Here is a 24,407-nt window from a genome sequence, read left to right on the forward strand (position 1 = left end):
CTGCAGCCAACCATACTGGGCAGCTTTTGTGCTCACAAATCTCTGCTGTTTGCCCAGCTCTGTGCAGAGCATGGGGTGTACTGTCCGTCACGGAGGTGTCTCAGCATGACTGGCCGATGTAGCCATTGCGTTGATTTGCAGGGGAAGGAGGAACTGAACCGAGAAATGACGGCTCTTCAGGAAACCCTATGTGGTTACAAGGAGCACATGAAGGTTTTGGAAGCAGAACGGGATGAAATGGCTCAGCAGCTGAACTCGGCCAAAGAGGTGCGTTCCTCAGTCGACTGTGCTCAGTTCCCCTATCTATGCTGCAAAGAAAGCCCGCAGCACCAGGTCTCAGAGTCCGGCACAACTCACTCGCTCCAGCGGTGGGGCTAAAAATGGCAGTGTGGACGTGTGGGCCTGCGCCCTGGGATCTGCCCCCTTTCAGAGCCTGGGCTCCAGCTGAAGCCCAAATCTCTACCACGCCCCACACCCAAATCCCCCAACCTGAGCCAGCTGCATTGTGTGGCAGGTCATGTGTTGCAGAGTAAGGCTCTATCTACGCTACCCTGGAAGATCGACCTGCTCAGGGTCAATCTTCCAGGGTTTGACTTTGTGTGTCTGGTAGGGATGCACGAAATTGACCTATCAGAGGTTGGTATTGACCCCTGTCCTCATGAGAGGGGAGAAGTAGGGGAGGTCGACCTCCTGTTGACCTCCTTCAGTGAGGATGGCCAGGTAAGTTGATTGCAGATACTTCGATTTTAGCTACGCGGTGCTAGACTTGTGTATCTGCAATCAACTTATTTTCCCTAGTGTAGACACAGCCTAAATGTAGCCAAGAGCTGGAAAAGGGAAAGTCAGGCACCAAGTCTGTAAGGAGTCCAGAAGCTACAAAACCCAGACACCGTTACAAACAGGCACGGGGTGGGTGGGACTGGACCGACCCCTCACTCCTGCTCCAATCTCACACCTGCACTCAAAGGAATCACCTTTAAATGGTGTCTTACCAGCAGGCCAGCAGCCTACCAGCTCTGGGCCCTCCACAACCTCTTCCTGCACATCCTTCCAGTCCTGTCCCCTCCTATCTGTATCCTCCTGACCCTCAAACTGTAAGCACGCCAAGGCTGAATGCTCACTCTCCGTCCAGCAGCCGCCCAGCCCCGTCACTGCAGAGTTCCTGCCGGCTGTACAAACACCAGGGTGTCCAGGCATTTGCTCCTCCTGTGTTCTGGCTTCTCTCTAGAGGAGAGATGGGGCTTAGCTACCCCAGAAGTGCAGCAGTTCAGGGTCTGGTCACATTCCAACTTGAGGTTTCCTTGCTCCTTTTACTTCCCAGGGGCACCAGCGGGCTTCCAGCCAGAGCAACGAGGCCAACCAGAGAGTGACAGGCTCGCTCCAGGCGACGAAAGTGCTGCAGGAGGAGCTTGGCAGGCTCCAGGCAGCTTACAGCAGCACAAGCCGGGTATGGACATGGGGTAAACACGTGGGTCGATGTAACGAATGGCCTGTCGTTGAGCTCCGACTAGCACCAGGCAGAAGAAGTTCTCCCTTTGTAGTAATGGCTGATGCGCCATGAGTACTAGAAGCCTGTGCACGCAAGTACTGTTATGGATGGGTAGCTGTGTCTGATGAGGGTGTTGTGCGATGGAGTGACTCTGGGTACGTCCACGCTTACTCAGAGATCGACCCGATCAGGGTCGGTCTTCCAGGGTTTGATTTTGCGCGCTTAGTGGGGACGAGCAAATTCGAACCGTCAGGGGTTAACAGTCAACCCCTGTGCTCCTGAATCTTGCGAGGAGTAAGGGAGGTCAACAGGAGAAGGTGGTGATGTGGTCAAGTGTTGTGAAGGAAGGGTAGAGCTGTGTATCATCTGCGTATTGCTGGCATCTGAGTCTATGTCGTTGGGCAATTTTCCCTACTGGCTGCATGTAGATATTGAGAAGGACTCTCTGTGAGGACGGCCAGGGAAGTCAATTGTAGATAAGTCGATTCCGGCTACGCAATTGCCATAGCTAGAATTGAGTATCTACAATCCACTTTAAGATCTAGTGTGGACCTGGCCTTAGTGTGCGCATGCCCCAGGGCACCTTACTGGCTGGAAAGTCAGGTAGGTTTAAGCATTTGTGGGTTCTCGCTCCCCCTTGTGGCTGACCCAAGAAGAGGCTAAACTGTCCAGCACTTCAGGAGTAACCAACCCTGTCGGGCGTAAGAGCCAGATTTCGGTTCCCTGCACTGCAGTAGGTCTGGCAGGAAATAGGGCCAGCTACGTTTTTCTGTTCTGCTCTGTTCTATGTAGGATTTTATTCTGTGTCCGTCACTGCAGTATCCGATCACCTTCCAGTAATACCATGTGGCTACATACCTGGCAAGTGGTGTGGATTCACTCATCCTCCCCCCAGAGGGAGAAGTATGTGAAATGAGGGTTTTTGTTTGTTTGTGGGTCTCTTGTGCTTGTATTAGAGAAGGCAAAGAAGTGTGCCCAACACTTGGAGAGGGAAGGGGTGCGGTTTGGGATGGTTCTTAGTTCCTGGAGAAGTTTATTACCCCATCTTGAATCATCCTGGAGAAGGTTTTGTCTCCTGCACAGCTGAGTTTTAGCCAGGTTGCTGAGAAGAGCACTGGGCCTGAGGCATGACCATGGTATTCACCCAGGAGCTTTAGAAGGCCTTTAAAAGGTCCACAGGCCATGGAACACTTTGAAGATAAAGAGGACCAAGACCTTCAACTTGCTTTAAAATTCTACAGAGTGCCAGAGAAGAGCGCAGAAGACAGGTGTGATGTGCTTGTGGTATCCTGCGTGGCTGAGACAACACGATGCAGCATATTCTGTTAGAGTTTCTTCAGGTTTCACACCACAGGATGCTGTATCCAAGCTGAGCGGTGATGAAGGCATGAGTGACTGAGACCAGGTCTTCGTCTGCCAGGGTGGGACAGAGTCTCCTTGGCACCTGGAGATGGTAGAAAGTGTTACTAAAAGCTGTTATGGTGTGAGAGCTCATCATCAGCAAGGAACTCAAGAGTACTCCTGGAACGTGGACTGAATCGAACAGCTGTGGGCATGAATCTTCAATCGATGCAGATCACTCCATGGCTTCAAACCCATCAAAATTCTCTCTTCTGCCCACCAGCCTCACCTTTGTTTTGTGCAGCTCAACATCAGCCAGATGTTCTTCATCCGTTCTTCATCCAAGCACTGAGTCATCTTGGTGGTGGCGATGTGGTCCTGTGTGGTGAAGGATGGGTAGAGCTCTGTGTGTCATCTGCACATTGCTGGCACCTGAGTCCACGTCATTGGGTCATTTCTGCTGCTGGCTGCGTGTAGATATTGACAAGGACTGGAGAGAGAACTGACCCTTGTGGAGGTTCACAAGGGTTTAGTGGGGAGGATGCCGGTTGTCATCACGACCTCTTTGGGTGCATCCCTTAAACCATTTCAGTGCATTACTCTAGTCTCCTGCCAGACTAGACAGTAGTATCAGCGGCATCAAACACTGCACAGGTCCAGGAGACTGAGAAGTGGATGTCTGGCCGCTGTCGGTGGACAGGAGATCATCATCCATCCGTGCCACTAAAGCAGTTTCAGTTCTGTGTCCCAAATCCGGATTGTGCTGTGTCTAAAACATTAGCTTCCATCAGGGTGAGCCTGCAGCTGGCCTAGGCTGGCTTCTCCATGAGCTTCCTCAGGAAAGGGCGATGTGACACATGGGCGGTGATTGGCTCGCTGCGAAGTCTCCCAAGTAGGCTAGCAGGACCCTTGAGTGTTAGAAGGACAAAAGATTCCTTCCCTGAGTGAGGCCCTGACTATTTGACTCAGGCTGTTTGCCCCAGTTGTTCATGACTTTCTGTCACACACCTGGAAGGGTTCACAGATCAGTTACAGTCTCTGTAAACATAATACGTTTCTTCTCATCCTGACGCGTGATGTTCCTGGGCAGGAGAAGGAGCTGCTGTCCTCCAAGGCGGCCAGGCTGCAGGAGAGAGTCTCTGAGCTCACCACGAAGCTGAAGTCTGCCCTGTCTGACAGGGAGAGGTTCCTGAAGGTACTGAGTGAGCGCAGGCAAATGAGAGAGAAAGAGGTGGGAGCGGGGATGGGCAGTGGCTGGCAGAACAGAAGGAAGGGAGTGAGAGAAAACAGAGGCAGGAGGTTTGGTACCCCGGTGAGGAGCTCAGCCTGGGTGGACAGAGAAGAACGTGAGCAGGAGGGGAGAGCGCTCTCTCCCTGGCTAGGCAGCGGCTTCGCCCAGTTTCATCAGCGCTGGGGAACCCAGCTCAGCCTTGTGTGCTGAGGGGCTGTCTGACACAGTGACCCTGCTGCTTGGTTTTCAGGAGAAGGTGGAGCTGTGCCAGCAGGTGCAGGATCTCACCCTGCAGCTGGAACATGCGCAGCAGAGCCAAGAGGGATTCAGCAGCCAAGTGTCAGACCTTCACACGGAGCTGGAGAGCGCCAGGGCCTCGTCCAACCACCAGGACCAAGAGAGAGTCCAGATGAAGGAGGAGCTGGTGACCCTCAGACAGGTGACTCCTGGGGTGTCTCTCTGAGCTGGGCAAGAGAACTGTGAATGGGTGCTGGGGGTGTTGCCCGCTGACTTCACTCTATAAGCTCTGCTTCCAAACCCCAGCTTTCCTGGTGAAATGGGGGTGGGGGGCTCAGCCCCGTGGGAGTCAAGAACAAGTGCCTCACTAGGTGTCTAAGAGGCTCCATTCCCTTTAGCTCTTGAACATATTCCCAACCACTTCTCCCGCACCACCCACCCTAGTCCCTGGGACTCCACTGGCTTGTGTGCGTGCCCACCACAGCCTGCTGGAGGACAACAGAATCCTGTCCCCAACAGTCCCCCTGCTAGCTGGACAAGCAGTGATGTAGGCATGGAGGTGCTCGACTCCTATCTCGTCGTCCTTGTCATCTATCCAGAGGTTAGTCCCCAAGCGAGGCCTCCCAGAGAGCTGGTGGGAAGCCCAGGGGCTCTGTTTTGAGCTCTGAGAACATGTAACTTGAACAGAAGCTCCTGGTGGGTGGGCTGTGTCCGACCGCCTCATGTCTGTGAGCTGAGCCGGTCAGTCTGCTCATAGGTCATTTGGTGCCAGCTGAATCTCGAGGCCCAGAATACACGCCACCTGCTGTCTCGTCATACGCAGCTTCTAGATTTCACCTGCTGCTGTCCCGGTTGTGGGTAGAAGTGTGGTGAATTAGGCCAGGTCTTAGCTGTACCTGTGGCCTTCCACTGCTCTGCAGGTGAATGAGAAGCTTTCCTCTGAGCTGGGTCAGAGCCAGGAGAGACTGGAGACCTCCCTGGCTCAGCTCCACCACCTGGAGGCAGAGAAGAAGATCCTTACCGATAAGATCCAGGCCCTGGAGGCTGAGCGCGTGCAGCTGCCGGGAGAGCAGGAGGCACTGAGGTCGGAGAGGCAGCGGGACGCTGGAGGCCAGGGGAATGACGTGGCAGCTCTCCAGACGGCCTGCGAAGGGCTCAGGTAGGAGCCAGGGCCAGAGAGGCCCAAGGCAAGCGCATGCATCCCTTAGCTGAGGTCTTCAGGCTGCTCCTCTCCCTGGAGTGGGAGTATGGAGGGGAAGGCATCCTTCAGACCATGCGCCGCACAGCTCTTCCAGGCTGTGCAATAACCTGTGAGCCGATTAACTGGCTTCTCTTTGCTGCAGCCTTGCCCCTGTCACACAGCCTGCATCTCAGAGGCTGCCCACAGTGAAATGAGTCCTGGCAGCAGCCCGTGGTACACACGGCAGCCAGGAGGCTGGACGGGGAGTTCCTTTGGCTTCCCTGGGCCAAGGCGCAGAGGGAGGGGCAGGGGAGAGGTGCGGGAGGAGGAGGGCGGGAGGCTGTTCCGGTGGGCAGCTGCTCTCTCGCCGGATGGGCTGAGCTGGTGCAGAGGGTCCAGGAGACGGTGGGTGAGACGGCAGAAGCAAAGCCGGTCTCTGAAGAAGACCACGGAGCATCAGGGGGTGTGTTACCAGGCCCGGCGCTTTGCTGCACTTGTGCTGTTTTGCAGAGGATCGCAGTTCCAGCTGGAGGCAGAGAAGGAGGCCCTGCAGGTGCGCTGCGTGGAGCTGGAGGCCGCCCTGCAGCACAAGCAGGAGGAGCTGTTGGGCCAGCTCACAGAGCAGCAGCAGGTGGCTCAGCACTGGAAAGACAAGTGGCACCAGGTGGCCATGGTCCTGAAGACCAAAGAGGAGGAACTGGAGCAAGCGCACGCGGCGCATAGGAGCCTGTCTGCCAAGGTAGGACGTAGCCAGCCAGTCGCAACGCGCCATCCTTCCATCCCTGTCCCAGCTGTGCCTTCCGCCACTCCAGCCTCCCTTCTTGTTGTCTCCTCTGCACCTCAGCTAGCGGGTCACTGAGCTCAAGAGCTGGAGCAGCAAGATCTTTGGGTCTAATGCCACTTCTTCACCAAGTCACTGTGTGACTCTGGGCAACGTCTTTGGGTCTAATCCCACTACTGACACCAAGTCAGTGTGTGACTCTGGGCAAGTTTCTGCTGCCTGCCTCCATTTCCCCATCTGTACAACAGGGGAGATGGACTCCCTCCTAGGGGGAGCAGGAGGGTTATCTATAAACACATGTACTCTTTGCACTAGTTTAACTACTTTGATTTTAAGCTGATCTAGCTAAAGTGGTGTGAATTTTCTAGTCCAGACAAGGCCTTTGAGGCAAGAGACTCAGAACCCCATAATCAATACCCCTTCCAGCTCACTGCCAAAACACGTGTCCCCTTTCTACAGAGCATCACCCCGAGGTGGCCTGGAATGTAGCTGGGCTCCCCGGTAACCATTTCCCCAGCACTGGCTGGGGGCCCTGGCCCTGCTTCGCAAGGCCTAACCATCCTCCCTGTGTGCTTTCCAGCATGTTGAGCTCCTGGAGGACTGCGAGTTGCTCCAGGTGGATGTGGAGGAGCTGGCCGAGCTCAGAGGTACCGTGTGCAGGTAAGGGGGGTGTAGTCTCGCCCTGCTGCTTGTATTTCCATAGGTCCTTTTGTCTCGCAGCTCTGGCCCCTGCAGGGCGCCCTTCCGGTGTGATTTCCTCTCTCTTAGCAGGAGAAGGTTGGTTTCCCTGCAGCCCCTCTGGTGTTTTTCAGACACGCTTTTCCAGGCTGCTTAGGCACAGGGCAGCCACCTCAAAAACAAACTTGCTGCATGCATTCCTCCCAGTGCGCCTGTGGGCTGCAGCTTTCTCCGGGCTCTGGGGCAGATGCAGAGAGTGGGCAGAGCTCCTTAGCAAGCCCTTCTTCTCAGATCCATTGCAGGGAGATCCTGGACCCCCTGCAGAGGCAGTGTAAGCTGGCACAGCTCACTGGCGTCGGGGGAGTTATGCCCGCATAGATGACCCTGCAGCTGCCTTTGGCCAAGGGAGTTCCCGCCCTGACGTGGCAACAGTACAGGCCTTGGGCTTGATGCTGCTCTTCCACAGGCCTGCCAATAGGAGGGGCAAAGAGGCAGTTGCCCTGGGCCCAGAGCTCTGGCTGCCACCACTACCAAAGTTCCAGCCGTGGTAGCCAGAGCCCCAGGCCTCTTTGAAGTGCCACCGCAGCGCCACTCTACGCGGCTGGGGTGGGAGGGGGCAGCACCATCCTCTGGGCAGCGCGAAGAGCTGCTTGCCCTGTATTCCCCTGGCCCCGCCCCTTGCAGAGCATGGAGCCCAGCCCCCCTCCCACCTTGCCGCAGGGCCGGTGGCAGCTGCAAAGCCAGGAGAACCATAAGTGGGCGATCATTTTCCTGCCCAGGCTCTAGTGCAAATGATGCTGCGCCTGGGCGGCCTGCAAAGTCTTCTGCCCGCACGACGCCCTAGCGTGTCCCGGTTCGGCGCTAACAGATTCACGGCCGTGGTGCTGGGAAGTCGCCGGTGGGGCTGGCGCACTGGGTCCCACCTACAGCCCCAGAGCTCAGTGTCAGACGTGGGCGCTCAGGCCTGGGATGAGGGCTTAGACTGGCACTGAGACACTGAACGTGGGTGCAGGGGTGCGTGCCAGCGTGAGCTCCCAGACACCCTGTGGGGAGGGCGGATGGGAAAGCAGTGCTCAGGGCATCCCAGCCACGGGAAGGCAGCAAGGTCCTCCCCCAGGGGGCTGACCCGTCCCTGCCTGGCTGCAGTGGGGCAGTTCCCACAGGCGGCATTTGACCCCGTCCACTCTGGCTTTGCACCGTGGTGAATGGCTCTCCCGGCCGCAGGAGAGTGGAGATTTGGGCCCCTGCCAGTGGAGTCCAGGCTCCCAAGGGAGACCCCCCCAAAAGTGACTTAGGAGCGCACATCTCTGGGAAAGTCCAGGGGGGTCGGGCTCCGGGGTCACAGCAGGTGCTTGGAAAAGCTCACCCCCCGCCCCATGTAAACTGACCAGCCCCTTTCTCCCCCAGCCTGAAGGAAGAAAACGGAGGCTTGGTGAGGCAGCTGAGGGAGCAGGAGGAAGCCAGCCAGCTGCTGCAGCTACAGCAAGAGATGGCTACCAAGGCGGTAAGCCCCAGAGAGGTGCAGCTGCCCTTCCCCTTCTCCGGGAGAACCGGCCGCAGCCGTCAGCGCTTGTTCTCATCCTCCCCTCCGGCGACGGCAGGCCGCGGGCTCTGCCCCGAGAGCCACTCGGTCTGCTCCTCACTGAGGCATTGTCTGTGGTACAGCCAGTGCCCCCGCCACCCCCGGCCTCCTTCTCATTCGCATCTGCCAGGGCTGAGCCCCGGTCTGACACACCCAGTGCAGACGGGGTGGCCACAAACACCTAGGAAATGCCTTGCCTGTGGAGCGGGGTGTCCTGTAGTCATTGAAGGGTTGCTGTGCTTGTGGTTATCGTCATTTGGTACTCCTGGCACCTCTCACAACGCCCTCCCCCCGAGCCAGCTGCCCCCCAGCCCGAAATAAATGTCCTCCCCCCGAGCCAACCGCCCCCCGCTCTAAATAAATGTCCTCCCCCAGAGCCAGCTGCCCCCCACTCGAAATAAATGTCCTCCCCCCCGAGCCAGCCGCCCTCCTACTCGAAATAAATGTCCTCCCCCCCGAGCCAGCCGCCCTCCTACTCTAAATAAATGTCCTCCCCCCGAGCCAGCCGCCCTCCTACTCTAAATAAATGTCCTCCCCCCCAGCCAGCCGCCCTCCTACTCTAAATAAATGTCCTCCCCCCGAGCCAGCCGCCCCCCGCTCTAAATAAATGTCCTCCCCCCGAGCCAGCCGCCCCCCACTCGAAATAAATGTCCTCCCCCCGAGCCAGCCGCCCCCCACTCGAAATAAATGTCCTCCCCCCGAGCCAGCCGCCCTCCTACTCTAAATAAATGTCCTCCCCCCCGAGCCAGCCGCCTTCCTACTCTAAATAAATGTCCTCCCCCCCCCGAGCCAGCCGCCCTCCTACTCTAAATAAATGTCCTCCCCCCCGAGCCAGCCGCCCTCTTCCTCTAAATAAACGTCCTCCCCCCGTGTCCTCCCCCCGAGCCAGCCACCCCCCACTCGAAATAAATGTCCTCCCCCCCGAGCCAGCCGCCCTCCTACTCTAAATAAATGTCCTCCCCCCCGAGCCAGCCACCCTCCTACTCTAAATAAATGTCCTCCCCCCGAGCCAGCCGCCCTCCTACTCTAAATAAACGTCCTCCCCCCGTGTCCTCCCCCCGAGCCAGCCACCTCCCCACTCTAAATAAATGTCCTCCCCCCGAGCCAGCCACCCCCACACTCAGCCACTGCCCATGCAAACTGAATGCAGCAATTCAAAACCCTCAGGAGCCGCACCAGGGCCGAAGCTGCACTGGATCAAGCCATGCCAGGGCCCGAGCCATGCTGGGGCCTAAATTGCACCAGCAGGAGCCATGGCCCGAGCTGCACCTGGGCCCAAACCACTGCTGCTGCCACACGACTGTCCCACCAAGCAATGGGGCATATGCGCGGAGCGGGCGGACGACACCCATGTGTGCTGCTTGGCGGAACCACAATTAAAAGCTCCAAGAGCCTCATGGGGCTTCAGAGCCAATCACTACACCACAGTGTCCTGTTCGCCACATGTGGCAAGCAGCAAACACATTGGACACCGCGTCTCTAAAGGCCCTGCTTGAAAAAGCTCCCCAAGGTCACAGATTCCCTGACCCGGGGGGGTAACTGTCATCACCAGCAAGTGAAACAGCTGCCCTTAAAACCCAGGAAGACACACTTGGATATCACCCTGGGGGTTGCCCCCAAGCTTCACCCTTTCCTTAGGAGATAGCTTGGAAACAAAGATCTGTAATTTGATAGCTGACCCTTTGGTGTAGGCATCTATACAGCCACTTCTCTGGCCCACAGGCATCAAATCATTGCCTGAAAAAAGTAATTTATTCACAAACAAAAGATGGAAAACTACCAAGAAAGTAGAGAGGCATACTTGGTTGCTAGATGTAACTAAAGCAACAAAAGGTTATCAGAATCAGAGCACAGAGAATGACTTCCCTAGGATTCAGCTTAGAAGCTGCAGAGTACGGGGGAAAAAAATACATCAAGCAGCCTGAGAAGTCCCACAGCAAATCCAAAATAAAAATAACCTGATCGTGTCTAGCTAAACATTTCCTTTCTACTTCCGTATCTATGCACTGATCCTGATGTGGCCGGGGTATTTACTGGATTCCTTTCAAGCGGCTTAAGATCCGTCATTTTTGTCTGTGTTCTCTGCATCAGCCACACAGACAAAGACCCCTCAGACTACAATTGGTTCCAGTTCAGAAGAATTTCTCTCTCCCATTGGCTTACCTGGCTGCCTGCCAAAGGCACCTCTCATTCATAACATTGTCGCCTGGAAATACAGGGTTGTATCTCACTGCGTGATCCAGGGGCATTAAGTTGTAGGCCATTAGCGGAGCAGGCTGCTCCGAGGTAGCAGAGTTCTTGCTGGCCTATGTCATACTCCCCCTTGAACGTCTGACACTGTCACAGCAAAACAGGCCAATGGCTTTTCAGGCTTTTGGTTGATAACCAAGATGGAGCCAAGCAAAGGACATTGTGGATCCTAACTCTCAATGTGCCCCACATGGGGACAATTGTGTTGGGGGGCAGGTGGGTTTGTGAAGAGGTGGAAAGTGCCAGATCGGGGATAAGGGAAGACAACTCCTTGAGCTGCGTGAAAAAAACCTCTATTTGTTCCTTCCATTATGTACAGGGCTCAGGTTCAGAGAAGACTTCAGAACAAGAGGCCCTTTACAAAGAGCTCCAGGAAGCCCAGTAAGTTCTTGCTTTTCCTGCGATGCTATAGAACTAGATTGTTTGGCTGGGAAGTCACCGAGAGGTGATGGGGGTGGAGGGGAGATTTCTTGCTTGGAGCACAGTAGGAGTCAGCCCTTCTTGTTAACCGAGAGGCTCATCTGCTCCTGTTGGGGGCAGTTACAACCCAGGAAGACCTAATGGTAAGAGAATTTGGGACCTGCATCCGTCAGGCCTGCCCACCCAGCCAGAAGTGCATGGTGTTGGGCTGTCTAGCCCAGTCACCCATCTGCCTCTTCTCTAGGCTCCTGCACACCTACTTCATTCTCTGGGTGACTGTTGGTCATGGTGTTGGTGATTCTGGATCCTGGTACACATGGCATTGACCCGACTTTCTTGTAAGGATCCTGGGCCATGGTTTGAGGATGGAGTCAGACTAACTGGCACACCAGTAGCAGTCTATCCCCAGCTCCAAAGTGTGGAAGGCCAGGTGGGGGCCTGATCCTGGGCTCCTGAATTCAGTGTTAAAATTCCATTCAGTTGCCATTACCCAACCGGGATGACCGGGGCCAAGACCCCGTGTACGCCTTGGTCAATTTACTGGTTTCCTTCTTGGCTTCACCTGCCCCTTTCTCAGATTGGCTTCCAGGGAGCCAAGCCCCATTGTGGACATCTCCGGCGGCTCTGGAAAATAACTGGTTTCCCTGCTTTTGCTTCTTGCTAGCGACAGGATAAAGAGGCTGGAGAACGAGAAGGCTGAGACGAAGTCTGAGATCAGGAAGCTAAAGGTAGGAATGCTTTGTTCCTAGTGTGGTTGGCCACGGAGTGGTAGGGACGCACTATCATTTGTTCGGCTTGGGAGCCTGGTGGGATCTTTTCTGCTCCCTACAAATCCAGGGTGGGATCTGGGTCCGCTGCTATACAACTAGGTGGTGCAGTCTCATGTTAGTTCTACCTTCAGTCCATCCGGAGATCCCTCTCTCAGTGCTGGTGCCCATGATCCCCTGGCATGATGGATGGACTTTCAGGGCATCCTTTAGTGAACCGGGCAGTCCTCTCCTCTAGGGCCTACATCCTTGTGGATACTCAGCAGGGATGAAAATAACTTAAAATTTCTTACAGGTACTCTCCTATTTAAACCCGGGTCCCTGCCAGCTCTTGAAATAGCTCCCCCGTGGTTTCTGCCACTGCTCAGACAGAACTGTGAGCCCGGGCTCACCAGCTTACTTTCCCCTCTCCTGTACCTGCCCTTTAAGGATCCCACAGTCATATTCAGAGGTGGGACAAGTACCCAGGAAGTTCTAGGTCGTAGCTTAGAACAGCTGACGGTGGTGCTTTTGCTATGGCCTGGAACCCCCTGGGCCTCGGTCTTACCTCATCCCTCCCTCACTTTAAGACTCTCCTTTTCCAAAGGCCTTTTTAGCAAGGTTCCACCCGGGGCTGGATTTCTCTAGTCTGGAGTGGGTGCTGGACCCTCCCTAAGCTACAGCCAAGCGTTCCCATTTATTATGAAGCGAGGGTGCCTAGCCAGACACAAAGGGTTAATGCCTCCCTAGGCTCTGGTCCCACATCTGTTCTTCTCCAGCCTGGAGATTTGCTGGTGTGTCATCCGAGATGCCCGTTATCTCGGGGCCAGTCGTGCTGCTACCTGTGGGTGCTTCGGTGCCCACCCCCCACCCCGAGCACGGCTTTCGCATGCCCCATGCTTCCTTCCTCCTCTGGCAGCGGGCTGGCACCTCCGTCTTGCGGATCGAGCTGGACGCCTGTAAGCAGGAGCTGGAGCTGGAGAAGAGCCGCAGCCAGGTTCTGAATGGCAAAGTGCAGCTGCTGCAGTCTAGGCGGAGGGACAAAGCTACTTCCCCACAGGAGGTGGGTAATGCCTTCTGCGTCTCCCCAGACCAGTGGTTCGCAGCCGTTTCAGTAACATCAATGAGGTAAACAATTCCACAGCACAGCCCCGTTTTTCAGCTGAGTCGATTGCTCATGAACATCACCTTTACTCATATTTACTACGGTTACGGTCTTCCTGGAGAGGTTTGCAACACAGCAGTGCAGGCAACCAGCGAAACAAGGATCAAGTGTTAATATTTCAAATCCCCCACCAAGCACCATCGTCAGCAGCTCGAGAAGGCTGGCAAGTGAACCCGGGCCATAGTAGAAATGTTGCTCAGTTACTTGCAGAGTGATGGGGCGGTGGTGGCTCTGGAGAGCAGGGTTCCCTCCTTGCCAGCCCATTGGAACTGGATGCAGCATTTAAACTATGTCCCAGCTCCACCAGGGTCCTGCCCTCCCTCCCTTCTTGCAACATCACTGTGTGGGGGGCAGGCTCCCCACCAGCCCTTTCAGGCCAAGCAGCAGCATTTCAGCTGCCTTCTGGCACTAACGGTCTCCCACAGGGCTCGGATTTCCACCGCAGGGGGAACCTGACCTGCCTGGTGCCAGCTGGGACTCAGGCTGCCTTGCTACTAGAGCCCCAGTTGGCAGAGAGTTGTCAGTCCCCACCCCCCAATGGTGATTCTGCAAAGAGCTGCAGTGAAGGGCAAGTGACAAAATTTCATGTCACCCTTGGACAGTTCTCAAGGCACACTAGTTTGCCACAGCACACTGGTTGAAAACCACTGCTCCAGACCACGGCTGGGTGCTGGGCCCACATCTGTTCCGTGACCCCTACCGAGCTGGTTTCCATTGCTTGGTGCCACAACCCCCGTCATTCTCCAGCTGCAGCCAGTTGGTTCCATAGCAATTTTGTCATTCGTTTAAATGCCCTGTGTTTTAATTGGGCTCCTCAGCCCCTGGAGCACCCAGCCTACACTGGACTGGTCTGGCTGTGTCTCTGAGCTGGCCTGGAACCGTGGTGTCTTGTGACCCCAGCTGCTGTTCTGTTCGACACCTGCGTTGGAGCAGTGCAGAGTCTGGGCACAGCTGGCTTTGACTTTTGGCTGGACCTGGCAGAGCTCGTTGCTTCACTACCAGTCAGTACCAGGATTCAAACTAGCCCCATTGGTAGAAAGAACAGTTATAGATCTGCCAACCCGACCTACCCCAGCAGAAGGCAATGGTACACATGCTAGTACTCTAACCCTGTAGCCACAGACCTCCGTGCCCCTGGAGACGCACAGGCCTGTGGTAGCAGATCCCAATGGGAAATCAGGGCTTTAACCGCTTCCTGGGAATCATCTGGCTGAGAAATGCCATTGAAGTTGGGCTTGGCAATCATAGAATCAGAGAACACTAGAACTGGAAGAGACCTCAGGAGGTCACTGAGTCCAGTCCCCTATCCAGAGCGTCTAAATCATCCTAGATAGGTGTCTGTCTAAGCTGCTCTTAAATATCTCCAGTGATGGAGATTCCACAACCTCCCTAAGCAATTTATTCCAATGTTTAACCACCATGACCATTGACAAGTTTCTCCTGATGTCCAACCTAAACCTCCTTTGCTGCAGTTTAAGCCCATTGCTCCTTGTCCTGTCCTGTCAGAGGCCAAGGAGAACAATTTTTCTCCCTCCTCCTTGTAACACTTTTTTAAGTACTTGAAACCACTATCATGTCCCCTCTCAGTCTTCTCCTCTCTAAACTAAACAAGCCCAGTTCTTTCAGTCTTCCCCCATAGCTCATGTTCTCTAGACCTTTGATCATTCTTGTGGCTCTTCTCTGGACCTTCTCCAATTTCTCCACATCTTTCTTGAAGTGTGGGTGCCCAGAACTGGACACAACACTCCAGTTAAGGCTTATGCAGCGCAGAGTAGAGCGGAAGAATGACTTCTTGTGTCATGCTCACGACGCTCTTGTTAGTGCATCACGGAGTGATGTTGGCTTTTTTTGCTGCAGTGTCACACTGTTGACTCATATTTAGCTCGTGGTCCACTCTGACCCCTCGATCCCTTTCTGTAATGTCTCTGTTCAGTCTGGTTCTAGGTGGGTCACCAGCTACCTGCAGAACGAAGCCGAAGCATTAACAGCTAGTCAACAATAGCAGCAAAGAAGCTTGGTCTTGTTGCTAAGGTCCAGCCCAGCAGTCGGGAGAGCTGGGGTCTGTTCCTGGCTCAGCCGCTGACTTGCTCTGTAACCTTGGGCCTCAGTTTCCCTTCTGATAAAGTGGGGTTAATGATACTGGGACAATGGGGTCACTGGCTGGGAGGTGATGTCACTGTGCTTCAGCTTCACTGGGGCTCCAGACTCCGCTGCCTCTTTGCAGGGGACGGGGTGTGAGCTGTGTGCTGGGGAGGAACAGGCATGAGCGGCTGTTGCCTCGCTGACCTCTCTGTGTATTTGCCATCAGGTTAAGTTCCCAGAAGCCTCCAACACCACTACGTCATCTGGCTTAGAGATGGATTGTCCTGCGTCCTCTCCAGGAAGGTGGGAGCCGCAGCCTGGGCTGTGAGTCCGTCTGTCCCCTGAAAGTCCGTCAGGCCCTCCCTACATGCTGCCCTGACCCACCCCTCCCCACATGTCCAGCAGCGTGTTTGACAGTCTTTACCCACCCTGCTCTGCAAACTAGATGTTAGCCAGGGCCACCCTTTGCGGGGTGGCCACCCAGCAGCTTGAAAAGGGGAATGGGCGACCCCGGAGCAGAGTGAACATGGATCAGACCTTTGTCTGCATGGGGCTTTTTAAATGCTGCCCAGCCCAGGCGGAGTCGGAGGAAGCCCAAGACAGTGCTGTAGAGCAGAGAAATCAAGGATCATGTCCCCTGATGGTGAACCATGTCCCCTTGGTATCTCAGTTCCCAGGTTTCCAGTCCTCATGGAGCACCGCTAGCCCTGGAGAACCCCCTGGGCGCGGTGGCCTCAGGAGGCTTGTCTGAAGTGGAGGACCTGAAGCAGAAGCTCCAGCAGGAGACTGCGTCCCGGCAGGAACAGGAGGAGTTGATCTGGACTCTGAGAGAGGTGTAGCCTCTTTACGGAAACTGGGTGTAGACACGTAGGAGGAGACGGAGGTGGGAGGGTAGGAATCCCAGCCTGCTCTGCCAACAGCAGGATGGGTTTCATGGAGTGTCAGGCCTTCTCTTTGGTCCCTTCCTACGGCTGAGAGCGCCTCTCAGGGAAGAGTCTTGGGCCAGATCCTACAACTACTCCCATGTGAATCAACTGACAGTCAAGTTATTCGTACATATGTCTCTCTCAGAACTGGAAGGGACCTCGAGAGGTCATCGAGTCCAGTCCCCTGCTCTTATGGCAGGACCAAGCACCAGCCCTGACAGATTATTTTTTCAATCTAACCTGCCCCTGACCCTTAAAAGGCCCCCTCAGGGATTGAACTCACAGCCCTGGGTTTACAAGGCCAACGCTCTAACCGCCCTCAGGGCTCATACCAGCTCACGGAGAGAGCCCTGCATGGGTACAAAATTGGTATCTGCCTCTGCAGAAATGATCCCTGACTGTCCACCACCACGGAAAGCGGAGATCTGCACATCTGCAGGATTCTAGATACAAAATTTGTAGCCACAAAAATGAGCTGTGGATACCTGCAGGTATAAAGCAGATACGCATGGGACTGCAGGTCTCTAGAAATGGAGAGGGCGCACTGTTCCCTTGTGGCTAAAGAGCTTCTCCTAACTCTGGGGCTTAGAGGGTTCTGCAGATCCAGTGGCCCCCACCAGGAAGTGGAGGTGAGAAACTGGCCCAGTAAGAGTTACGCGAAGGAAATACAGTGGTCCTCCCACTGTGGGGATGTGTCAGGAAGGGACCTGGCTCAGGGCATGGTGAGGAGGAATATGGGTATCCCGGCAGGGCATGCCAGGAGATGAGGACGCATGGAACCCAACTACCTACCTTCCAGGAGAAAAACGTCCCCACAGGCGGGCCTGGGAACAGCATGAGGAGGGAGCCTGTGGGGAAAATGGGCCGGGAGGCTAAATCTCCTTTCTTTCACTGCTAGGAATTAGAAGAACTGAAACAAAAGCAGCCAGGAGACATCAAGGTGAGAGGATCCACCCTGGCTTCATAACACGTTTAGAGTGATGTGGTACAAGGTACAACTGCCACGGCGCCCAATAGCCCACTGTGGCAGGCCTGGCCCGCAGGCTCTCACAGCAGCCAGTTCCAGGGGCCAGGAGCCCCAGCCGAACCAAGCACTGACACCCAGGCTTAATCAGAAGATTAATCATCAGAGTGGCCGAGGTTTACACCAGCTGAAGATTAGTCTCTAGAGAACCTTTGTCCTTGGGCTGTTCTTTTCCTTCGTCAGGTATAAATAAGCCAGTTTTGCTCTGGGAGTCTGGCAGAAATGCGGCACTCGGTTGGGCACCCTTATCTGCTCTGTCTCTGAGCACCTCGTTGTCTGTAAGGCATTGCTCTTCCCAGCCCCGTGGTGTTACCCTCATCTTACCACTGGGGCACAAGGAGGCTGAGCGACATGCCCAGGGTCACACCAGAAGTTCCATGCGCTGAGCCCAGGTCTTCCAAGTTCTGAACTAGTATCCTAACCACTGCGCAATTCTTCCTCTGCAGTGGGGCAGGATAACAGGCTCCTGGGAACTGGAAGGTGTTAGAATAAATGGAAAATATTAAATGAATTGAGTCACTGCTCACCCACGAGCATGGTGACAATGGTCATAACAGTCACGCCCAGCACAGAGCCTCCCCATCCTTCCCAAACAAGCCAGGAAGCGGGCAGAGAACCACCCTGGCAGGCCTTCATCCATAGGGTCCAGTTCCCTCCATCAGGAGTACGCTGCACTTGGGGGGTCTGAGGGTTACTCCTTGTGGCACACGGCTTCCTGCCCACAAGAGTTCGGCCTGTAGGCCACCCTCTGGTCCTCCCACCAGCGTGGTGTTCAGGGCCAGGACAGCTCAGTGTACGAGCCAGGCCGTGGAGCTTGGCAGTATGTTCGGGCAGGTCTCAGACCTTGGGAACCGTGGGAGAGTTCTGAGAGTGTCGAAGGTTTTGCTCGGATAGGAGCTCCATGGTTCCATGGCCGATGTCAGGCCCCATGGACAGGAAGCGGGTGAACTCCTCACCCTTACCTTCCCCGGGCATTACGTCCGTGGGCAGCGGCATGTAGTGAGTATTGTGAAGAACTGGGGTGACCCGTTCAAACCGGCACTCAGCCATGGGTTAGCCCCAGCCGGACTGTGGGGCTGGACACTCCTCCATAGACGCAGACTGACTCGTGTGGACATGTGTAGGCAAACGCCTGAAGCTGGTTGCATCCCACAGCTGGGACTGGTGTAGGAGCTGCTGATCTGGTGCGTGGCCATACCTAGCGCTTGACCTTGGTAGACCTTGACTTGCCTGTATCTTGTGATCAGGGAATGTGGCTGGTTTTCTATCCCATCTGTTCCTGAAGTGCCCATCAGAGAACTCTAGAACTGGAAGGGACCTCGAGAGATCATTGAGAACAATCCCCTGCCCTCATGGCAGGACCAAGCACTGTCTAGACCATCCCTGATAGGTATCTAGCCAACCTCCTCTTATGTATCTCCAGTGATGGAGATTCCGCAGCCTCCTTAAACATCGTATTCCAGTGTTTAACCACCCTGACCGTTAAGCAGTTTTTTCCCTAATGTCTCACCTAAACCTCCCTTGCTGCAATTTAAGCCCATCATGTTGGGGAACTTTTTCATAAATGTGCGTGGACATGGAATACCCCTGCTAGCCCCTGACTCTACTCCTCGACAGCTTATTGGCAGAGGAGACTCACGGTCAGATTTTCCCTTCATGCTTCAGGCCTCCCTGGAGGAAGTAGACACGGAGCTAGTGCTGGTTCGAGAAGAGCTGCAGAAGGTGTGGGACATGCTGAAAACGCGGGATACGGAGCTGGAAGAGCAACACCTGGAGTTAGAATCGGCCAGAAGCCAGGTACTAAACTTGCTGTGAACGTCCTGCAGAGTCAGGCCTGGTTCTGGGCCTGGTATTTGCACTCCAGGAGCACTGATGGGTCCCAACGGAGATCAGAGCCGTGTCCTGCTCGGTACTGTACGTACGCAGAAGAGACATCTGCCCTGCCTTCAGGGGGTGTGATTGCCGTGTTCCTGTTAGGCACTCCCCTAAACATAACAGTGTGGCCAAGGTAGTAGGAGTGATGGCACAGGCTTCCCTTGTCCTTAACCAGTCAGGATTGTGCATGGCTGTAATTACACCTCCCAGCTGCAGGGCTGACTTAGCCAGAGAGGCTTCCCCTGATCTAAGGGGCATCCAGGTGACATAGACAGGCCAGACAGAGGGTAAGAAAGGAAGTGACTTTCATAGGGTTGCTCCCTCAATCACTGGAGCCCCAATTCCTGGTCCATGGACCCAGGCTGCCTCTCCCCTCAGGCAGATTCAAGTTCCCCAGGCTGAGTCAGACTACATGATGTGTGTTCCTATGACCCCGGGTGTCTGCTGGTTGCATTGGCTTCCTTAGCAAGTCCTCCATCTCCAGAGTTCACTGCACATGCCTGGCAAGCAGCTGCCGGGCTGTTAGCGGAGCTCTACCTCAACTCCAGTCTGTGGTGTCTGCCCCCTTGGACATCAGCTTTGCCAGCAGAGCACCCCACTCTGGAGTCAGGCAGGGGTGAGCCCCTGGAATAAAAAAACAGTCCGGAAGGTGGGAACAGGGAGCACCAGAGGTGAGCCCCGAGGGCTTGTCGGTGCTGGCATCTCGTCCGGAGTCACTCCGGGAACCCTGGCATATACAGCAGACAGCAGGTGCGCCAGCTGCGAGAGCGTGTGACTGTGCTGGGGAATGCTAACCAGCCTCTCTGTTCCCAGTACACTGAATGCAGCTCAGAGAAGGTGAGGCTGGAACAACTCGTCACCTCCCTGGAGCGCCAATTGGCAGAGAGGTATGGAACTAGGGCCGTACTGAGCTGGGGGGCTGATCTGTCGGCAGCCCCTCCCCGGAAAGGCTGTGCTGTCTCCACCGCATGGCATAACTCTCCCATCGGAAGGCATAGGCCAGATTCATCCCCCGTGTAACGCCCCAGACTCCAGGGGAGCTGCACCGGGAATGAGCCTGGCCCTCTGCGACTGTGAACAGAGCGTCCCCTGCAGGCTCCCCCCAGACCTGCAACGTGAGGAGGTGGTGAGTGCCAACCCAGCCAACCTGTCCAATCTCTGGTGGCTCCAGGCGGAGCCCAGCTCTGCTCCACTGGCTACTGGGACGTCCCCAGGAGCCACATCAGCCCTGCTTAGAAAGCAGAAGGGCCCGTAAAAAGGACCGGATTATTGCTTCGCAGGCTGGCACTTCCATGCCCCTGCTGGCTGCTGGGATCAGTAGCAGCAGAGGCCGGGATGTGTGATGTACAGAGAGAGGAGAGAGACCCAGGCCCTGCATTCCAGAAGAGGGGGCGATTCAAGCCCTGGGGTGTGGGTCAGACCCAGCTCTAGCCAAACAGGGGGGTCTGCTGGGCCGCCCCCTGCTCCGGCCGCTGGAGAGAGGGACACTGCTAGTTGTTAACGGCAAAAGTTTCTCTTGGTTCGTGCCAGAAGCCACCCAGATGTGTGTGGCAGCCAGCCCCGTAGCCAGCCCTGGGGACGCCAGCCCCAGCAGCAGGAGAGACACTCGCAGTTTTAGGGACAAGTCATCTGTAGTCTCCGGAGGTGCATACGGTATCTGTACTGTATCCCAAGCCAGCTCTAGTGCAGGGATAACGTAGGTAGCTGCAGCCAAGATCTCTGTTTGGGTCCAGGCCATGCCAGGAGGCTGAGCCGGCCCTTACACCGCAACATGATGGCTGCCACAGGCAATTTCTGGCAGGCCTCCCGGGGGAGCCCTGTGCTAAGAGAGCCGCCAAGCGCCAGCGGCGATGGGATGTGGAGGGAGCCCTCACGGTAGGGCCCCTTTCAGCCGGAAGAGGCAGGCTGAGGGCTGGATGCTGGCATGGGGCTACAGGCTGGCAGTGGGATGAGCCAGGGAGAGGGGGAGGAGCCACCGAGGCCCCGCCCCTTTGGGAGAGGAGAGCACGAGTCGAGGAGTGGGGTCCTTGCTCCGGCCGGGGTCGTGCCGTGCGCAGAGGCTGTCCTGCAAGGTGCCCCTCACACCGTGTCCGCCGGCGCCTCTCTCTGTTCATGACAGAGATCCTCAACGCCTCTGGGATTTGCAAAAGGGCCCCATGTCTCTCCCCTGGCTCCAGGCCGTGCCTGCGTCCTGCACTGCCCCACTTCTCTCCTCCGGGGACCTCCTCTAGCCTCAGGCTGGACTAGGTCCTCCGCGTAACCCCCGTAGGCATCCATGGGGGGACAGCTCCACCCCAGCCACCCACCCCTCCCCTCCCCACATGCCCTGCCAGGGACGGGGCAGGGCCGCTGCTGCTGCAGGCATGGCTGGCGTCCTCCTCTTCCTCACAGGACCTGCGCGCTGATGGCTGGGGCACCATCTGACTCCCCAGGCACAGGGTCTCGTGGGGCACAGCCCCTCCCTCTACCACACAGAGGTCTGGCCCTGCAGGGGCTCCCATCACCTGCCACGGGGAGCAGGATAGAAACCTGCAGCCCCTATCATAAGACCCTGAGCTCCCTGCGTGCAGCTCCCCTCAGTGCTTTAGAGCCAGGAGGCCGTATGCAACTGCAGCAGTAGCAGCTGGGGTTGCATGCAGCTGCAGCCTTTGGAGACGCACTCGGCCCTCAGCCCCACGGTCCCCGCCTGCAGCCGCGGTGGGCTGGGGTCAGCTGGTTTTGGAGACCACCAGGCCACTTCACTGACACAGACATTTGGGTCCACAGAGAACAGGCCTTGCAGCACCTCCGACAAGCCAGCGAGATGGAGAAAACCGAGCTGGAGATTAAAGCCTCTTCGTTAGAGCTGAAGGTAACGCCTGAGCCAGGCTCATGTGTCTGTGTGTGGCTCGTCCCCCCTCCATCCAAGGAAGGGCTCAGGGATGTCCTGCTGGGCCGTCGCGGGATGGATTCACACAGTGATTGTCACAGGCAGATGGGGCCCAAGCTTGCCACGCTGGACGAGACCTTAGCACGTGAACATGCCTGGCACTCGCCGTCCCTGTCGAGCGCCTCGGCAGCTGCCGGGAATGGCCGCTGCTGATGAGTGAGGCTCGTGGGACTGGAAGAGGTCGTCCGGTCCAGTCCCCTGCGCTCATGGCGGGACTAAGGATTATCGAAGGGTGACGGGGGGCGGCCTGGGCCATGGCAGGGGATGGGAAATTTGGAGCAGACTGTGGCTGTTCCAGCGATTGGCCCGTGCCCAGGTCACACTTCACAAGGCTGCGGTCTGACCTGCCTTTGCATCCCAACCAGCTGGCAGAAGCGGAGGTCCTGCGAGACAACGCCCCCCACCGCAACCAGGTGTCCGGCCCCCCGGAGGCGCAGAGCTGGGGCCTGGGGCAGAGCGGCTCCCAGGGGAAGTGCTCCCGCTGTGACGCCTTTCTGACCCGACTGGACAAGATGATTCAAAGTAAGCAGAAGCTGCTCTGACCCCCTCTGGTCCGCAGCGTGTACGGAGGGCTGGGTGATCCCGGGTGGCGGTGCTGGAGAATCACTGCCACCACTCCGAGTTCCTACCTGTCGACGTGCAGTGACGGCCCCTCCCAGGCCAACCTTGTCCCCTTGCCCACACGGTCACCCCGAGGGTTGAACGTCCTCGGCCGATTTGACCTGCACTGGCTCTTTGCTGCTCTCTAGGGGCACTGGTGCCTTCTTGGTCCTGCCTGTTCTCTCCCATTGGTGCAAGAGTTTCATTTCCGGAGGACAAATACTCCACCACAAGTCTTTGGCTAGGAGGAGCTGGGACCTGGCATGTGCAGGAGGTCAGGCCAGACCCGATGGCCCCTCCTGGCTGCTAATTCTATCAACGCCCTGGACCTGAGCCGGACAGCCAACAGCAAGGCTCTCGGGCTGGGCCCGGCAGTAGGGGATGGGGGACAAGGCACTTGCTGGCTGGGGAGCAACTCATGTTTGCAACCGTGGCCTTAACACTTTCTCCCTCGCCTTTGCCATTCGCTTCACCGCCAGGCTGTACAGAGAACGAGGCTGCCCTGCAGGAGAAGGGTCGGGCCCTGGCCTACCTGTGTGAGCTGCAGGGTCTCCTCAAGGTGAGTGACAGCAGAGACTCCTGGGGGGACAGCCCGGCTCACGCAGGGGTCGTAGCATCCCTGGAAGCACCCCAGCCTGCTTCTGGTCCAGCTGCCGGGGCGCCTGAGGAGAGCAGTGCCTGCCGCCGGCATGGGCGGGTGGAGGATAGCGGGCGGGCGAGCTGCTCTGTGGACTGCACCGGCTCTGGTTGGCGAAACCGCACCACGTTCCGCTCTGTGAGGGAGTAAAGGGGTCAGCTGGGTGGTTCAGCAGGGAATCGTCACAGTGATCCCTCCTGTCACCCGCTCCCAGCCTCTGACAAACGGGGGCTGGGGCACCATCCCTGCCCGTCCCGGCCAATAGCCAGGGATGGATCTAAGTGCCAGGAATTTACCTCGCTCTCTTCTGAGCCCGTTAAAGTCCCGGGGAAGGGGAAAGGGAACAGGCCACCCCACGCTCTGCCCAGGACCCATCGCTATCAGCCAGCATGGGACCCGGAGGGGAGTTCCCGGCTCCTGCGTCCTGGGCCCCTGCAGGGATGCTGTGGGTCAGACACTTGCTCTAGAAGGGGCCATGCGGGGGCCTCAGGCTCTAGGGGGCAGGACCATTCTCTCCCCCACCAAGCTTACAATCCCCCTCCCAGTCTGGGGCAGCTTGGTGGGATCGCCCCGTGCGAGGCCTCTGCCAAGATTCTCTCCAGTCGCTCACTGCACCGAGCTCGGGACTGCTCCAGCTTCTGCCTCAGCTCTGCTGCTGCTCTACCTCCAGCCCTGCGCCCGGGCTGCTCCTCTGGCCCCACAGCTCCACCTCACATGGCCTCCTGCCACCCTCGTTGGCTCCCTGCCTTGTCAGTCAGGCTCATCTGGGGGCATTGGCCTGGCCCCTGCCCCATTGGCCTTCCCCCTTTCTTTTGGTACTGGGAGGCAGCAACAGAACCCCACTAAGCTGTGGCGAGGGGGCAGCCACCCCTCGCACTCGGTGTACCTACCGAGGACACAGCTTCCTCCTTCTCCGGCGGCCCTCCTGCAGCTGTTCTTACCCGCCACGCGTGCAGAACTCCAGCTCCCTTTGTGTTTGCCGTGGAGCAGGGGCTGCCATGGAACCGAACTGAGAGACAAGGCAGAGGGATGGAAGTGGCCCAGCTGTTGCCCTGCCTCCCACGCAGAGCTAACGACCTGCGTCTCCCCTGTCTGGGAGAACTGCCCCACGTTAGCTTCTCCGTCCCCTGGAGTTGGTCCTAAACAAACCAACGTGTCCCTGGCAATGGGCCAGAGAGCCTAGTGGTCGGAGCACTCGCCTGGGGCTTGGGACACATGGGTACAGTTCTGCCCC

The 24,407-nt window shown here is 56.8% G+C and overlaps 1 protein-coding gene across 11 annotated transcripts in view; it reads left to right on the forward strand.

The window, feature by feature from the left end:
• LOC142019549 (uncharacterized) overlaps positions 1–24,407 on the forward strand; it is a 48,588-nt gene that overhangs the window by 18,298 nt on the left and 5,883 nt on the right. For 9 of the 11 annotated variants that reach the window (XM_075006595.1, XM_075006602.1, XM_075006594.1 and 6 more), the window contains 19 exons: positions 142–267; positions 1,322–1,447; positions 3,921–4,025; positions 4,312–4,500; positions 5,219–5,457; positions 5,989–6,217; positions 6,840–6,919; positions 8,345–8,441; positions 11,089–11,150; positions 11,854–11,917; positions 12,855–12,998; positions 15,409–15,506; positions 15,853–16,015; positions 17,007–17,048; positions 18,798–18,929; positions 19,821–19,894; positions 21,774–21,858; positions 22,302–22,458; positions 23,016–23,095. In XM_075006595.1, the coding sequence (XP_074862696.1) occupies positions 142–267; positions 1,322–1,447; positions 3,921–4,025; positions 4,312–4,500; positions 5,219–5,457; positions 5,989–6,217; positions 6,840–6,919; positions 8,345–8,441; positions 11,089–11,150; positions 11,854–11,917; positions 12,855–12,998; positions 15,409–15,506; positions 15,853–16,015; positions 17,007–17,048; positions 18,798–18,929; positions 19,821–19,894; positions 21,774–21,858; positions 22,302–22,458; positions 23,016–23,095 (2,292 nt within the window). The remainder of the gene's footprint in view (positions 1–141; positions 268–1,321; positions 1,448–3,920; positions 4,026–4,311; positions 4,501–5,218; positions 5,458–5,988; positions 6,218–6,839; positions 6,920–8,344; positions 8,442–11,088; positions 11,151–11,853; positions 11,918–12,854; positions 12,999–15,408; positions 15,507–15,852; positions 16,016–17,006; positions 17,049–18,797; positions 18,930–19,820; positions 19,895–21,773; positions 21,859–22,301; positions 22,459–23,015; positions 23,096–24,407) is intronic. The other 2 variants (XM_075006600.1, XM_075006601.1) reach the window with 2 other exon arrangements.

Source organism: Carettochelys insculpta, chromosome 12 (assembly GCF_033958435.1).
Source record: "Carettochelys insculpta isolate YL-2023 chromosome 12, ASM3395843v1, whole genome shotgun sequence".
NCBI classification, from domain to species: Eukaryota; Metazoa; Chordata; order Testudines; family Carettochelyidae; genus Carettochelys; species Carettochelys insculpta.